This window comes from Oncorhynchus masou, chromosome 1, assembly GCF_036934945.1.
Source record: "Oncorhynchus masou masou isolate Uvic2021 chromosome 1, UVic_Omas_1.1, whole genome shotgun sequence".
NCBI lineage: Eukaryota > Metazoa > Chordata > Actinopteri > Salmoniformes > Salmonidae > Oncorhynchus > Oncorhynchus masou.
This window is the reverse complement of record NC_088212.1, coordinates 36,142,082-36,158,969: the sequence shown is the minus strand read 5'-3', so window position 1 is coordinate 36,158,969 and position 16,888 is coordinate 36,142,082. Positions and strand designations below refer to the sequence as shown.

At 40.9% G+C, this 16,888-nt stretch overlaps 1 protein-coding gene and 1 long non-coding RNA gene across 3 annotated transcripts in view; one reads left to right on the top strand and one right to left on the bottom strand.

The window, feature by feature from the left end:
• The window catches only part of LOC135543247 (polypeptide N-acetylgalactosaminyltransferase 9), a 91,821-nt gene that overhangs the window by 39,715 nt on the left and 35,218 nt on the right, over positions 1-16,888 (top strand). Inside the window, exon 6 of the mRNA XM_064970381.1 lies at positions 1,720-1,837. Coding sequence (XP_064826453.1) covers positions 1,720-1,837 — 118 coding nt within the window. The remainder of the gene's footprint in view (positions 1-1,719; positions 1,838-16,888) is intronic.
• Positions 134-8,581, bottom strand: LOC135543253 (uncharacterized). 2 transcript variants are annotated; one of them, XR_010456195.1, is made up of 3 exons: positions 8,208-8,581; positions 7,015-7,594; positions 134-6,917 (listed from the first exon to the last, which is right to left on the bottom strand). It is a non-coding gene; the product is annotated as an uncharacterized LOC135543253 (long non-coding RNA). The 2 variants fall into 2 exon arrangements; XR_010456194.1 differs by having other exon boundaries at positions 7,015-7,597; positions 8,208-8,580.

Genomic DNA, 16,888 nt, shown 5'->3' with positions numbered 1-16,888 from the left:
AAATCATGATAAACACTATTATTGGACACAGAGTGAGTCCGTGCAACTTATTATGTGACTATGGATATTTTTACTCCAGAAATGATTTATGCTTGCCATAACGAAGGGGTTGAATACTTATTAACTCAAGACATTTCAGCTTTTCATGTTTTATTAATTAGTTACACGTTCTTAAAACATAATCCCTCTTTGACATTGGGGTATTGTGTGTAGGCTAGTAACAATACATCTCAATGGAATCCATTTTAAATTCAGGCTGTAACACAACAAAATGTGGAACAAGTAAAGGGGTGGGCATACTTTCTGAAGGCACTGTAATAGAAAAAACGTTGCTTTTATAAACTTTGACTGACTGAAAAACATCATCAAATAAGAAAAGGAGGTGAAAAAACAGACCGAGGATGAGTGTGTAGGCTGTTTGCCCACTGGAAAAGGGAGATTTTTGCAAGATATCTATAGAGCAGTGATTGCGCAGATGTTGGTTTGTGTGTGTGTGTGTGTGTGTGTGTGTGTGCTTGTCTTCCTTACCCCACATAATAATTTCATAAAGCACACTCCATGCAGATTATTTTGGGAAGACAAAACTACTGCAATTATTGTCTAAACACGACTATATGCAAACAAATATAAACATGCACAGCATCCTTGATATCCCTAAACAACCTCCTTTTGAATATTAACACAGTGTCAATTAATCATTATAGTGTTCCCTCTTCATCCTCCCTCTCTAATAACCTCCTCCCGATAACATACAGTAGGGCCAGCCGTACAGAACTGCACTCTCCACTGTGCATATTAATGTATGGTGTACTAGGCTCCATGCTGCAGGAGACTACAGCTACCCACTGATCAGATTGAAAATAAGCTATTTGACTCCATTTGTCATCGCACATCATGGACTGCTATATTTTTATATTACATTTTGATGAAGTCTATGTTATCGAGCACTAAATGTATTGGCTAAAGCCGGTAAAAGCAAGCCTAGGGTGACAGTGGCCCGGAAATAAAAACAACTTTAGAGACCTAGAGAGAGCAGGCTGGAGTGGAGAGGACAGTGGCCCATCCATCAGGCCAGCACAGGTGGCTCTCTCATGGAGGTTTGTGTGTGTCTGACCGTCTATACTTACTAGAGGACCTCGTCCCCATCATAGCTTCCCTCTCATACATCCTTAAAGCAATGTTCCTTTTTTTTTCCCGCTGACCACTAGGCTACCTGCCACCCCTCTTCCTTAAAGAGCTTTATAGGCCCAGTTCTATTGTATTATGGAGATGTCTCTGGAAGCTGGTCCTCTTGATGTTTTAACACCGACACTTATGGAAAAATGCATATTGAAAGATATACCAAACGCTGAGCCTGTGGTATTTTCACAGAAGGTCTGGGTGCACTTGTACCCCACATGTAGATGTACAATTAAGAGGAGAATGGTGTTCTCCGATTTGTAAAATGCATTGTTACTCAGGGGTTTTCCCAGGTTAATCATGCATAGATTTTTGTGTTAATGAAATTAAATCAAGTAAATAGTGTATCGGCCTCCAGTGTAGCCCAGGGTGCAAACAGGCTGGTGTGCAGTGATTATTAACATTATTATGAATCCTGTTTTATTTTAGTAAAGTGTCTACTCAACAGAGTGCACTGTGGGTGTCACTGAGGCTGATCAAGACAGACAGGGGAATGAACACTGTTTTTAAAAGCCTCTCTCCATCTGTCTTTTCATCTAGGACACCAGCTATGATCGGCTGCTCCTTTGTGGTGGACAGAGAATACTTTGGCCAGATCGGCCTCCTCGATCCTGGCATGGAAGTCTATGGAGGCGAGAACATTGAGCTTGGCATGCGCGTGAGTACAACACTGATTCATTCTGCTTATTGATTACATCCACATTCTTTTGATAGACTCAAATGGACACATTTATTTTTGAGAAGTTACAACATGAAGGTACAAAATCATAATCACACAAAAAAGGAGTTAGAAGTGTCATTGGAGGTTGAGGTTGTTAATAAGCCTATTCAGCTAAAGCGAGTGGGATTGGAAAGGAAAGACTAGTGTGCTGGAACATAATGCCACTAATTACAAATCCAATATTAGTTACAGCGCCGGCTCACTTGGAAAGTCCTATTGAAATGATTTATGGTGTTTATATTCCCTTCTTTGGAATGGATCACAATTTAGTTTCCTTATGTTTTGTAGAATAAGGGTAGTAGCTTAAGATAGAATACCCAAAGGCGTCAACTGAGAGGTGTCAACTGAGAGATGTTAGAAATATGTTTCTCAGATGGGAGGGAAAATCCTTAATGCAAATATTTTAGTCAACCCTATGGCTTTAAAGCCCTATACTGAAAATGTAAATCTCTTTGCAGCTGCTTTGAGTTGAATTTAACGCTTCATGTGAGCAGAGGCTTGGTTGAAGAATTGGTCGCGTTTAAATTCAGAAAATGTTTCTCCTCAGCCAAGTGGAACCACTCTGAATCTAAACTCACTCTGGGCTTATTGGAATGAGACGTGCTTGAAAAAGTATCCTTCATTAATGTCATCACATCCAGTTTAAAATCTTCAGATTGCTTGAACGGTGCTTCAGAAGGGTTTCTGCAGTCTTTGAAAATTCACTTCAGAGGCGAGGGGATAGATCTTGGTTAGTTTATTGATAACTCAACCCCTCTGAGGAACCTGGACGGAATATTATAGTAGCTGATGACCGTCTCAAAGTCCTCATCATTCTAAATGGACTAGCATGACATATCCTCATCAATAGAAAGGTTTTCCCGCTGAATAGTAAGAGACATTCAGACAACAAGTAAATGTTTGTTTCAGGTTTGTTACCAGTGAACAGTCACATTCTTCATTGAGCCTAATAGTAACTTCAATGTTCAGTATGCCACCCCCGAATTTCAGTCTTCAAGGTTAAACTCTGTTTTGTTATTCACCGGACCTGCCGTTATGCAGCAAACCATGCCACTGAGTGGTCGGTTCATAAGGTAGGAGATTGATTCAGATACGGCCACTAAATAGAGTGTTATAAGAAACCCACTGGAGTGTGTTTTTTTTATACTGATGTACTCCACTTTGTCATTCTGCTCCATTGAATGACTTGCATCAGGTCTGACATGTGCACAATGCTTACATAAAGTGATTGCACTCTCTTTGATTCCATGCAATAATAACACCAATGTCACAAATGTCGTAACATAAGTCTCTCTTTGTCTTTCACCATAATGCCTATGCAAATACTAGTACCTTTTCTTCTCTAGTTCTGTCTTTGTGAGGAAAATGAAACAAATATACCTGTATAAGAATGGTTGAATAACAAATCAACTTTGATTCACCACCATAAATACTGTATTGTACAGCCTCTAATGGAATGGAGATTGGCTTCTCTGTTGCATGGAGCAATTATGTCTCTGAGGCCATCTCACTGATTGATAGCGAGCGAGAGAAGATGCTGGGTTCACAGGCCACAGTGGTCTTCTGTGTGGTAGAGGAGATCTTGGGGTAAGCAGTAGCTGAATAAAACAGTCATAGGAGGGAATCAAGATCAGAAGTGTATGATCTTATTGCAATTTTTCAATGCACGGTATCAGTGGCTGTCAGTGATGTTTAAAATGAGGGAGGACAATTTTGATGAGCTTGGCCTTATTTCTATTACAGAATATTGGATGACTGTCATTCATATTCCATTCACCCAGTTCAATGTAACATCGATAGGTTTAAGCTACTACATGATACTATCATTTTCCATATTACCCATCATGAGGTTGCTACAACCTAGCCTATGAATGAAAGTTTACAATGTATACAGAACAAAACTATATACAGTACCAGTCAAAAGTTTGGACACACCAGTGAAGAGGAGTGGGACAACATTCCACAATCAACAGCCTGATCAACTCTCTGCGAAGGAGATGTGTCTTGCTGCATTAGGTCCAGATACTGACTGTTTTTTATATTTTTTATCTCTGTGACCAACAGAGGCATATCTGTATTCTCAGTCATGTGAAATCAATAGATTAGGGCCTAATGAATTTATTTTAATTGACTGAGTTCCTTATATGAACTGTAACTCAGTAAAATCTTTGAAATTATTGCATGTTGCGTTATATTTTTGTTCAGTATAGATGCACAGGTCAAGAGAAATGTGAGTAATCAAGGGGTAACATTCATTTAATAACACGCAACACCTGTTGAATATGACGGGTGTCAGTAAATTGTTGCCAGCCGCAGTTACAGTCAAAGCACTAGATAACATGAAAGCAGCCTAACCAGCTCTGCTCGGGCGAATAAAATGGTCAGAGTGAGGTATTCTCTCATTTGTGTTCTCTCATTAGCAAGCTAGCCAACTTCAGTCAGTTAGCTTGGGTGCTGCTGTTGTGAGGTCAGAACGCTAGCTCGCATCAAACCTACTCTTTGACCAGAGCGTCCAGTGTGTGTTTTAAACGCTCTGGGAGCAAAACGCTCAGAATTTTATGAACGCCCAAGAACGCACTGAGCAGACTCTGGCATTCCAGAGTGAATTTACAAACACAGCCAAGGCGACAGACAGCGACACATTCAATACCACCTTGCACACTCTTGCCTGCCTGTGGGGGGAGTAGCCCATACAGGAGTGGAGGATGGGACTGACTGATGGACTGGTGAGCACAGGTGTAGAGGACAGAGGCCCAGGTGGTGGAGTAGCACGTACAAGAGTGGAAGCCAGGGGACTGACTGATGCAGCTGTGGACTGGATGCTGGTAGAGGGGGTGGGAATAGGACGAAAGGTGCCAAGAGGCAGGGCTGTCTCCAGCACTGGAGCTGTCAGGTCCTGAAATTCCACAAAGCCCTCATCCTCCCCTTGGACATTAGTGTATTTGCCTGGAACAGTGTAAGGAACCATAATCGTTCCAAGCATATCCTCCCTGAGGGTGTTGGCGGTGTGATGAAGGATGACACTGTAGGAGTGTGGCTCCTTCCTGTCACTTGTAGCTGCAACAGCATGGTCCTGATTCCACCGTGCCAATCCATCAACCAGGTATGTCTGATAGAAGGTATCACTGGCTAGTGTACCCGAAATATAAATTCACAAGGTTGGTACATTTGAATAGAACCACCAGTTCAAACAGAGACAACAGTAATTGTACATTAAAAGTGAATTGTTTTGATTGTGTTTTTCCCTGGGAGGAATCGGTTCAGGTGAAGATGGAAGCATTCTAGTGATGTGGAACTTCTGGCACATCTGTATGTGGGCAGGGGAAGTCCTCCCTTGATGCTGATGCCAGTCTGGATATATAACTGGGCACCCTCTGGGTCTTGCAGGCAGGCCACATACTTGATCTGTGTCCTCCAGATGTCCTCCATCCTGCAGGAGTTGATCAGAGGCACACCCAAGGAGTCACGCCCCTTCTTACCATCAGCCATTGATGAGCTCAGTGATCAGAGCCTGGGTTTCCTCTGTGCCACGTGTGGTTCTTCGGCAGTGCAGGGCCAGCTCACTCCGAGTGATGTTACGCATGACATCAGCATCTAATGGACCCATGAGCTTTGCTTCCAAGTCTTTTTGTTTTGCATCCTTCAGTGCTTTTAGGTAATCCTGGTCGTACTGGAAAATGCACTGCCTGAGACAATTCATGAACGTTGCATACAGCTGGTGGGAGTTAGTGTTGCAACCAACTGCAATGCGCCTCATGCAGTGCCACATGTCCAGCTTTATCTTCAGCTGTGGCCAGGCAGCGAGCTTCTGATCTTCTGAATGTGGCTTGCTACACAACAGTCCCTGTTCACATACAGGATGGAAGGTGTTGTGATTCCAGCATCCGCATACTTTTTGATGAGGCCATCGACCATAGGGCCCAGTCCTTTTGCCTTCACTGGATGTGAGCACGGACATGAAGACTTGTCCATGCTCATTTCCCACATTAGTGGCCCACACAGCAGTTTTGGCACTGTGGCTTGCCAACTTCTTTACTACCTTCTTGGTTGAGTCGATCTTGAGTACCGTGGGAGGTAATGCTGGCCTTGACCTCATCCAGTTGGGGCAGGACATCCTGGGTGTATACCTGCATTAGCCAGCGGTACTTGGGCACAGATGTCACCTTCTTTTGTATATGGCTGCTGCTGTTCCCTAGACCTCGCTGTCTCATCAGATGAACTACCTTGATGTCACAGACGGGTTTAGCTGTCAAAATGCAGGGAAACTGGATGCTGTGGCCTATGTCCAGCTGGAAAAGGATGCTGTGGTTCCAACTGATGACCTTCTTACTGCACTTGGGACATTGAAGGTATTCTGCTGCCAGATAGTAAGATCTGTCCACATCCACAACCTGCCTGATCTTCTGGTGGAGTCCTGATGAGGTCAGCTCCCCCTAACAGCCAGAATGTGGGCAATACAGCTTCACCTGCCAGAGTTTCCTGGGCATCCAGAGCAGCAGAGGATGGACAAAGTACCTCTCCACCACCGGTGCTGATGAGGGGTGGTGGAGGGGCGTCCCACCACATTTTGTCAACCCTGGCAAAGTCCATCTCTGGAATCCTATTCCCCGACCACCTGAACAATGCCTTGGTAACCCACTTATGGTCCACATCAGGCAAAGTGTGTTGCCAATCCTTGGGAAGGCATATTACGTCGCTCTCTGAAATCAAAAGACAACATCTCAACACAATAAATAATGTATTGATGATAAATTCCCCAAGGACAGGTCCTCATATCACATGAGACATACTGTGTAGGCCTGATACATTTTAAATGATGTAAGTCATCACTATAAATACACCACACAAACACGTAGAATGAAACTTAGAGGCTGAGCAGTGAGTACTATATGTAATAACTTGATACTTGTAACTCCATTGGTCGCGGCACGTCTGACTCCTGTGACTCGTGCTGCTCTGCTGCCATAAGGAGCTCACCATCATCAGGCTCAGAGGCTGGAATGGCTGAAAAGTAGAACTATTAAATAAATTAGATCAACAGATTGTTTTACTTATCTATTATCTCCATAAACTAAAATATGAAATAATTTATATTAACATAATATAGAGCTTACTAGGCTGAACTTTCCGAGGAGACATGAGCTTCCTTATTGTGCTGTCGAGATTCTGGGAGGGGCGTAATTGTCCAACCAGCAATGACCTGAGTGAGGATGTTGAGGACCTCTGGGAACCGGTGGTCATCTGGTCTTTGAATGGATGGGTGGTGGAGGACGGCTGGGTGGTGGACTTAATCCTGATAGCCTCCCGGCCCTCGTGGAAGAGCTCCATGTATTCCTTGAAAGCCGTCTTATTAGCAGCATGGCTTTTGAAATCACTCCTCGCTGGCTGAGAGGCAGATTCTTTCTGCATCGATGCCACCAAATACCCAGCCCAGCACATTTTCAACCACCCACTTGAAAGACTGCTCCTTATAAAGGCCAAAATGTAACTCATGCTGACCCAGCAAATGTGCCCTGCTTGTTGGGTTGCCACATCTGAGCAGTACAGCCCTCCTGGCTGATTCCACCACATTGCCTGGAGACACAGTCTGGCTCCACACTCTTTTAGTAGTTTATGTCCTGTAAACCCTAGAATCCTTACTGTCTGTTAAGACAAGGCTTCCATTTGGCAGTTTTCTGAACCCGGGCTCCAGGTCTGCTGTGAAAATAAAGGGGAAAGTTTGTATTTAATAAGCATAAATGATATACATTTTAATCACAGTGAGCAGACTGGGTTAATAGATGGAACAATAAAATGAAGTATATAAACTCTAGCTACTTATGCTAACTTTAGCTACTTGCTAAAGGACATTTCTACCACAAAAACACCAGCATAAGCAAGAGCATAGGATATCGCTCGTGCCTTTTGATTCATAATTGACATGACCCTAGCCGATTTGATATGAAGACAGTGTTTGCCCTATAGCTATGTCTAGTCCAATTAGCTAAATTAATTCAAAGAGAAAAAGGAGAGGTTTGATGCTGAGTTTAGTGACAAAACACAACAATTAGCTATAAAATCACACTTTGTTTAGATAGCTAGCTATGGTAAAAAGCAAATAATAACTCCAGTTTGCAAATAGTGGGGTTAACAGACTATTTTGATGGTCAGAGTCATCGGACGTTAAAAGCTAGCTAATGTTACTTTACTTCGATAACCTGTGTCAATACACCAGTTTACTAACGCGTTAGAACGCGTTACTGTAGCTACACTGTAAATCTTGTTAACCGTGCTAACATATTACTGTGGCCTAATACACTGATCTTACCTGCTAGATATTCCAATCGATGATGATGATGATGATGATGATGATGATGATTATTAATAAAAACAGCAGACAACAATAAAATTGTAGCTAACGTTACTTCAGAAAAGAAAGATAACTCGCCAAAATTACCTGAGAGGAAATATATTTTTCCATAGTCCTCTTCTAGCGTTTAAATATCCCGTCATAGCTAACGTTACTTCAGAAAAGAAATAACTCCCGAACAAAATTTCATGAGAAGAAACGTATTGTGACGACCCTGGGGTTACAGTATTTTTCCATTGTCCTCTTCTAGAGTTTAAAGGTCCTGCCATAGCTATAACCTCATCGGTTAATTATTGGTTACCACTTGGTTGCACTGGTGTCTCGGATTGGTTGGCGAGTGCAATTCTTGGTTGCAGACGGAGATATGATTGGTTGTCGCAACCAGAAATGTCCTTGACTCACGGTTGTGCACTAAGCGTATCTAGGGTGTACTCGTTAGTCCAACAGTTCCAAACGTGAGATCTTTGGGACAAATTCCGGTATGTTCATCCCCAGAATCGGGGGAATGAATTCACCCTTGAACCCACTAAAACAATACACTTTCATAGTAGTCACCTACAAAAAGCGGGAAAAATGTGTTTGTTGTGTAATTCCTTCTCCTCCTTTCACTGTTTCCCTCGCCTTGTGGATTTCAGTGCACAATACATCAGCTGTCTGTGACTGAGAAGAAAAAAACCTTTCCAAGCCAACAGCTACACGGTTGTCACCATATAAACTAATGACATTAGTAACGTCATGGTCAACATAGCTACTAGAACTAATGCGTTAGTAAACCCGTTACAGTACAGTTAAGCAAGCAGTTACACCGGTGGGCCTCGGTGGCAATATATTAATAAAACCAAAAATTGACATTGACTTGACTTGAAAGATTTCCAGTGTTGAATAGCCATAGCCAGCAGGGTTGGGGAGTAATGGCTTACATGTAATTCGTAAAAAAAAAAAAAATGTAATCCCTAACATGTACTGTAACTAACTTGTTACCAGCAAAATATTGTAATCAGATTACAGATACTTTTGAAAAAGTAGATGATTACTTCGAGGATAACTTTTTCTAATTCAGAAAGTTTGTTTCAACCATGGATTTAAACAGCTGCATATTATCAAGACATTAAAGTGTCACCAACGAAAAGGTAAACAATAGGCCTATTGCAATTGCGGCATATGGCAATAATTTTTCACTAGTGCTCAGTGCATGCCATTCCATGAGCACAGCATTTATTTTTCAACTTGATCAATGAGCCCAATCAGTCCTCCATGACCACAAAATCATCAACAAGAGAGTAGGGTTGGCTAATAAATCCTTAGTTTTGGGGTTATTCTCAGGTAAAACCATTTGGCTAATCTATACTTTCATATTTCCAAGTCCTATTCTTGATCAAAGGGTATAATATTTATTGGAATGACTGAAGTTCTGAGACTTTGGTTATTAAAGTAAAGATATCATTTAATCATGTTATTATATTTAGTAGAAAGCGATAAGTGTCACGTTCGTTGGAATGAATGTTGGACCAAGGCGCAGCGTATGTTGAGTTCCACATAATTTATTAAAGAAGTGAAACTATAGCAAATACAAAACAATAAACTAACAAACAACGAACTGTGACAACAACATTAACTCAAAACAAACAAACAATATCCCATAACCCACAGGTGGAAAAATTTCTACTTAAGTATGATCCCCAATTAGAGACAACGATAGCCAGCTGCCTCTAATTGGGAATCATACCAAAACCCCAACATAGAAAAAACAACCTAGAACCCCACATAGAAAATATAAACTAGACTAACCCCCCTAGTCACGCCCTGACCTACTCTGCCATAGAAAATAGAGGCTTTCTATGGTCAGGATGTGACAATGGGTTACAAGAAGCCTACATAACCAACCCATAAAGTAAAATGTAACATCCCATATATGGCCAGCTATGTAAATTTTAACATTGATTTATCCTGCAATAGATGTGGTTCAATTGGTAACATACATTTTTGTCTTCTTCGAATGAGTCTTAAGGGGAAAGTAATCTAAAAGTAACCAAATGTAATCGTATTACGTTACTGAGTTTTGGTAATCCAAAAGTTACGTTACTGATTACATTTTTTGGACAAGTAACTAGTAACTAATATATTACATTTAGAAAGTAACCTACCCAACCCTGATAGCCAGCTGGTGCAACCCTACAGACTACTGTAGATGCTACTGTAGACCTTTATTCCAAAGTGTGTGTTTAATCAATTATTTGGTGACGTGAATATATTGGTCCTCCCCTTCCTCCCCTGAGGAGCCTCCACTGAACAGTTTAGAGATTTATTTACACTACAGGGAATAGGAGGGGTTTTCATGTAAATGTGGGAGAAATCATAAAGAGAGGAAGATATAGACTACAGATGTTAAAGTAAATGTTTCTGCTGTATCTTGATATCACAGTTTTACCATTTATCCCAGTACTGTATGTGTACAAAATAGTTAATTTAGTCATGATATTTAATGATGTTGATTATCTGTGCCATTGCAGCTCTTCCAAAATATTAGTATTAATTAAAGTAGTTTATTTTTGCTGCAGTTCACTGTGACTTATAAATAAGTCTAATTTGAAACCCATACCCTGGTATCAGAGATGAAAACATTGCTTACCATGAGGCTGAGTTTGCAAAAATAAAAACATATCAAGAAGGAATAGAAATGAATTCTGCCAGAGGTGTCAATACACATTTATTGCGTCATGCATTTCCCATCTCTCACTTATTGTTTGCTGATACAGCATCTCATGAGACCAACACACTGCCCTTCATTTTCAAGTCCCCTCAGGAATATGTAGCTACTATGTATGTATGTATGTATGTAGCTACTATGTATGTATGTATGTATGTATATATATATATATATACACACACACTGTATATACAGTTGAAGTCGGAAGTTTACATACACTTAGGTTGGTGTCATTAAAATTCGTTTTTCAACCACTCCACAAATCTGTTCTTAACAAGCTATAGTTTTGGCAAATCGGTTAGGACATCTACTTTGTGCATGACGCAAGTAATTTTTCCCAATTTTTTTTTTACAGATAGATTATTTCACTGTATCACAATTCCAGTGGGTCAGAAGTTTACATACACTAAGTTGACTTTGCCTTTAAACAGATTGGAAAATTCCAGAAAATGATATCATGGCTTTAGAAGCTTCTGATAGGCAAATTGACATCATTTGAGTCAATTGGAGTTCTACCTGTGGATGTATTTCAAGGCCTACCTTCAAACTCAGTGCCTCTTTGCTTGACATCATGGGAAAATCAAAAGAAATCAGCCAAGACCTCAGAATAAAAATGATATACCTCCACAAGTCTGGTTCATCCTTGGGAGCAATTTCCAAACGCCTGAAGGTACTACGTTCATCTGTACAAACAATAGTATGCAAGTATAAACACTGTGGGACCACGCAGCCGTCATACCGCTCATGAAGGGGACGTGGACTGTCTCCGAGAGATGAACGTACTTCGGTGCGAAAAGTGCAAATCAATCCCAGAACAACAGCAAAGGACCTTGTGAAGATGCTGGAGGAAACAAGTACAAAAGTATCTATATCCACAGTAAAACAAGTCCTATATTGACATATCCTGAAAGGCCGCTCAGCAAGGAAGAAGCCACTGCTCCAAAACCACCATAAAAAGCCAGACTACGCTTTGCAACTGCATATGGGGACAAAGATCATACTTTTTGGAGAAATGTCCTCTGGTCTGATGAGACAAAAATATAACTGTTTGGTCATAATGACCATCGTTATGTTTGGAGGAAAAAGGGAGAGGCTAGCCAGCAGAAGAACACCATCCCAACTGTAAAGCACGGGGATGGCAGCATCATGTTATGGGGGTGCTTTGCTGCAGGAGGGACTGGTGCACTTCACAAAATAGATGGCGTCATGAGGAAGGAGCATTTTGTGGATATATTTAAGCAACATCTCTAGACATCAGTCAGGAAGTTAAAGCTTGGTCGCAAATGGGTCTTCCAAATGGACAATGACCCCAAGCACACTTCCAAAGTTTGTGGCAAAATGGCTTAAGGACAACAAAGTCAAGGTATTGGAGTGGCCATCGCAAAGCCCTGACCTCAATCCCATAGAAGATTTGTGGGCAGAGCTGAAAAAGCTTGTGCGAGCAAGGAAGCCGAGTTACACTAGCTCTGTCAGGAGGAATGGGCCAAAATTCAACCAACTTATATTAGGAAGCTTGTGGAAGGCTACCCGAAACGTTTGACTCAAGTGAAACAATTTAAAGGCAATGCTACCAAATACGAATTGAGTGTATGTAAACTTTCTGACCCATTGGGAATGTGATGAAAGAATTAAAAGCTGAAATAAATCACTCTAATATTATTCTGACATTTCACATTCTTAAAATAAAGTGACGATCCTAACTGACCTAAGACAGGGAATTTTTACTCTGATTAAATGTCAGGAATTGTGAAACTGAGTTTAAATGTATTTGGCTAAGGTGTATGTATACTTCCGACTTCAACTGTATATATACGTATCTAGGGGTCAGGGTGACAATGCACTTGATGGTGTCTTCTTGAAAGTCTTTGTAAACTGTTTTTATCTCAACTCATCTGTGAGTGATTGCACCATGGCACTTTTCCTGGGATATTCAAATGAACTCAACCAACCCAAGATTATTTTTATTTTACATTTATTTAACAAAATAAAGTTGTAATAATTAGTTTTCTGAAAGCCCATCAACTGTATCCACACAGGCTCTCGTTCATCCCAGGCATATGGTCATAATCTCGCTTCTGTTTGATGTGGAATTAACTTAATTAAAACTCCAGAAACATCAACACAAAGTAGAAGAAAGAGAGAGGGTGATTGATCGCTCAACTCAGTTGGGTCCTCTCCAGCTCAAAAGACAAGATACACTCCTGCCTCCTCACTTTCCGGGTTTATTGTTCGGCCAGATAGTTTCAGGTACTTAAGTGTAGACAAATGAACCCACACAGGACAGGGGCATCATTTCAGCTAAACCTAGAGTATGGCAAAGTTACATAATTTCTACACTTTTTAAACTCTAAAATCCAATTTGGAGAACAGCAAAAACAAGCAAATTTGACTCCAGCCATTATCACCTTGTTGCTGTAGCTTCATTCCCCTCAGTCAATAAGGGATTTAACATTCTATAAACACACCCAGTCAGCACTCGGGAGGCCGGCGTCCCTCCAGAGTGGTCGAGTGCCACGCAACATCTGTTTTGCCCATTGCTTCATTCATGGGGCACCCGCAATAGGTCGCTTTGTCAAGTGGCAGCCGCGCTCCTGTCGTTTTCCTACACAGCCTACCCACCCCTCACCCGTCATTCTCCCAGCCGGCGACACTACAGCTGCAAGTTGGAGGCAAGATGATTTTTCAGGGTCAAGCCAGGTGGCGTGCCTACTCCCTTTCGACACTTATTTTTATACATTGTTAGGGCGGAGCCAGCCAGCCATACAAACAGCCTTACCTTCCACTCCCCAGTGGTGGAAAAAGTACCCAATTGTCATTATTGTCAGGATGTGTATGAAGTCGATGTCAGGTGCAGGAGATCAGAGTATGATTAGATAAAGCGCACTTTATTATAGTTCCAAACCGGGAGCACAACAAAACAAACGCGCTCAGAAAACGGAACAATAAAGTAAAGCGCTTAACGAACATCACTTGACATGAAAACAATTACACACTAAACATGATGGGAAACAGAGGGTTAAATACAAATAGATGAAAACCAGGTGTGTATGAAAACAAGACAAATGGATATATGAAAAATGGATCGATGATGGCTAGAAAGCCGGTGACGTCGATCGCCGGAAGCCGCCCGAACAAGGAGAGGAGCCGACCACGACGGAAGTCGTGACAATACTTGAGTAAAAGTAACGATACATAGAATGTAGTTAAGTATAAAAGTAAATGTAATTGCTAAAATATACTTAAGTATCAAAAGTAAATAATTTCACATTCATTGGAATAAGCAAACCAGACAGCACAATTTTCTTGTTTTTTAATATACTTAAAACTTCACTAGTTCTAGTTTCACCTCAGGATGAAAAGTGTGCCCAAAGTAAACTGCCTGCTACTCAGGCCCAGAAGCTAGGATATGCATATAATTGGTAGATATGGATAGAAAACACTCTAAAGTTTCGTAAACTGTTAAAATAATGTCTGTGACTATAACAGAATTGATTTGAGTATTGAGTATTTGAGTATTTTTGTTTTTGAAATTTGGCGCTCTGCAATTTCAGTGGATGTTTGCCAGGTGGGACGCTAGCATTCCACGTACCCTAGTGAGGGTATCAAAGGTAAATCATTTCACATTCCTTAGATTAAGCTAACCAGACAGCACAATTTTATTGTTTTATTATTTTACAGATAGCCAGGGACACACTCCAACACTCAGACATAATTTACAAATTAAGCATCTATGTTCAGTGAGTCTGCCAGATCAGAGGCAGTAAGGATGACCAGGGATGTTTCCTTGATAAGCGAATTAATTGGAAACATTTTCTGTCCTGCTAAGCATTCGAAATGTAACGAGTACTTTTGTAGTAAAAAGTACATTATTTACTTTAGGAATGTGGTGGAAAAAAGTAAAAGTTGTCAAAAAATATCACTAGTAAAGTAAAGTACAGATACCCCAGAAAACTACTTAAGAGGTACTTTAAAGTATTTTACCTTAATTAATTAAGTACTTTACACCATTGCCTCTCCCAGGTGTCTGCATCATCCTAAAGTTAGCCCTTTAATCCCGCTAAACTGTATTTACCCTTTAATGGGATTGGAATGATTTTAGCCTATTTAAAATGGTTGTTGTTGAGCTAGGGTATGGGTACTGCCATACCCTGGGATACCCAATTGACACCGCTGCCCTTACCTAAGACTGCCTTATTTTCTACAGGTGGAGATATTGGAGTGAGGTTGTGTCTTTTCTGTAATTAAAAAACAACAGACACAGATCAGTACATTACTGAACCTGGGTAATGCCAAAGCTTTCAAGTAAAACACTCACAACTTTGAAGTGGTGTGTTTAGATGTTGTGGCTAGTTTGTGGCCACTGTACCTCAAACAACAATTGTTTGTTCCTCTTGCAACTAAATGCTCCTTTTATGCCTGGGAGACCAACTCTCTCCCAAATAAAGAAGCATGCTCACAAGGTTCTAAATGGGACCCGTATGGTGCTATAGATGGGTTGGTTGTTTAGCAAGAAAACGTATGCTTGCGCAACTATGGGACAAAACAGATGGGGTGGGCTTAGATTGTTGAGCACATCTAAACTATAGATCTCCAATGTTTATTGAAAACATAAATACATTTGAGTACTTGTTTTCTCTCAAATACATAATTACAGATGTTGGTTACCTAGCTAGCAATTTCTTTTGCCACATTGAAATTGACATGAAATTGACATGAAATCAGTCAAAATACCTCAAAACAAGACATGGTATCAAGAACAAGATGAAACTAGCTGAAACGAGTCACTTACAATTCCCTACATGGCAGTCATCGTTGGTAGCTACAGTATCTGGCCATCCAGAATCACAACAACTCACAGACGCCCCATTGAAGCGTGCACATCGTTTTTGTGAACTTTTCAGCTAACCCATCTATAAAGAACTCTTTCCTAAGGTTTTATAAATAACCATTAAAACGTATTCTATATAGCACCAAAACAGGGTTATGCTCTGGTTGCAACCTTTTGGGGGGCTATAGAGAACCCTCTTTATGGTTCTTTATAGAACCTTCACATCTGAAATGTTCTTTGTAGATCCTTTTGAAGAACCATGCAGGGTTTTTCATTCCGGTCAGCTATTTGATATGGTTGATTATTGCGTCAGTGAACAATTATCGCAAGGCCAATCTTTCACAAAACACAATCATTAGCCATAGCCATATATAATATGTAATGGCATAACACAAAACATTAGATAAACTGGAAAGACACTCTCACTCACGGTTGCACAAAAAGACCTGTGTGCAAACCACGAACCCACATTTTCAAATGTAGAACCATCACCCTTCCCAAAGAAACCTTGATGAGCCATCACTTTTTAGTGTGTAACTACAGTTCATGCTGACCACATAATTAACTTGTTATATCTCTATGATGTTGACAGAGCCACCACCATGCAGTAGATACTGGGAAGTATGTTCAAAATCATTATATCCGAAGAGGAGAGGGGATCTCTCTCTAGTGGTGTTTGCTTGACTTTGCTTTCCTCCATATCCTCACAGCTATAGCATCATCTATAGCAAAGATAGAGTCACCTTGAAAAGGTCAGCCCTGTCTTTATGAGCCCACATTAAGCCTCAGCCATCTGTGGTCACCAGCCATTCCAGTTCCATCCGCGGCTAGCTAAAATCACCCTCATGCCCATGTCCACCAGGCAGCAAATGACAAAGTGGCTGACCATATGTGGGCCCACTGAAATAAATAGAACATTTTTAAAAAAGGGACTGATTTGAGCCATTACATGAGGGAATTTGCCCATTAGGCTACTCGTCACAGTCTGAAGGCAGACATGAAGAGTCATGGGAGAAGATGGAGATAAATGATGAGAAATATCTAAATTTGTGTGAGAGATCAGTACAACAGGAGACCTGGCCTGTGTCGTATATCGACTACAAA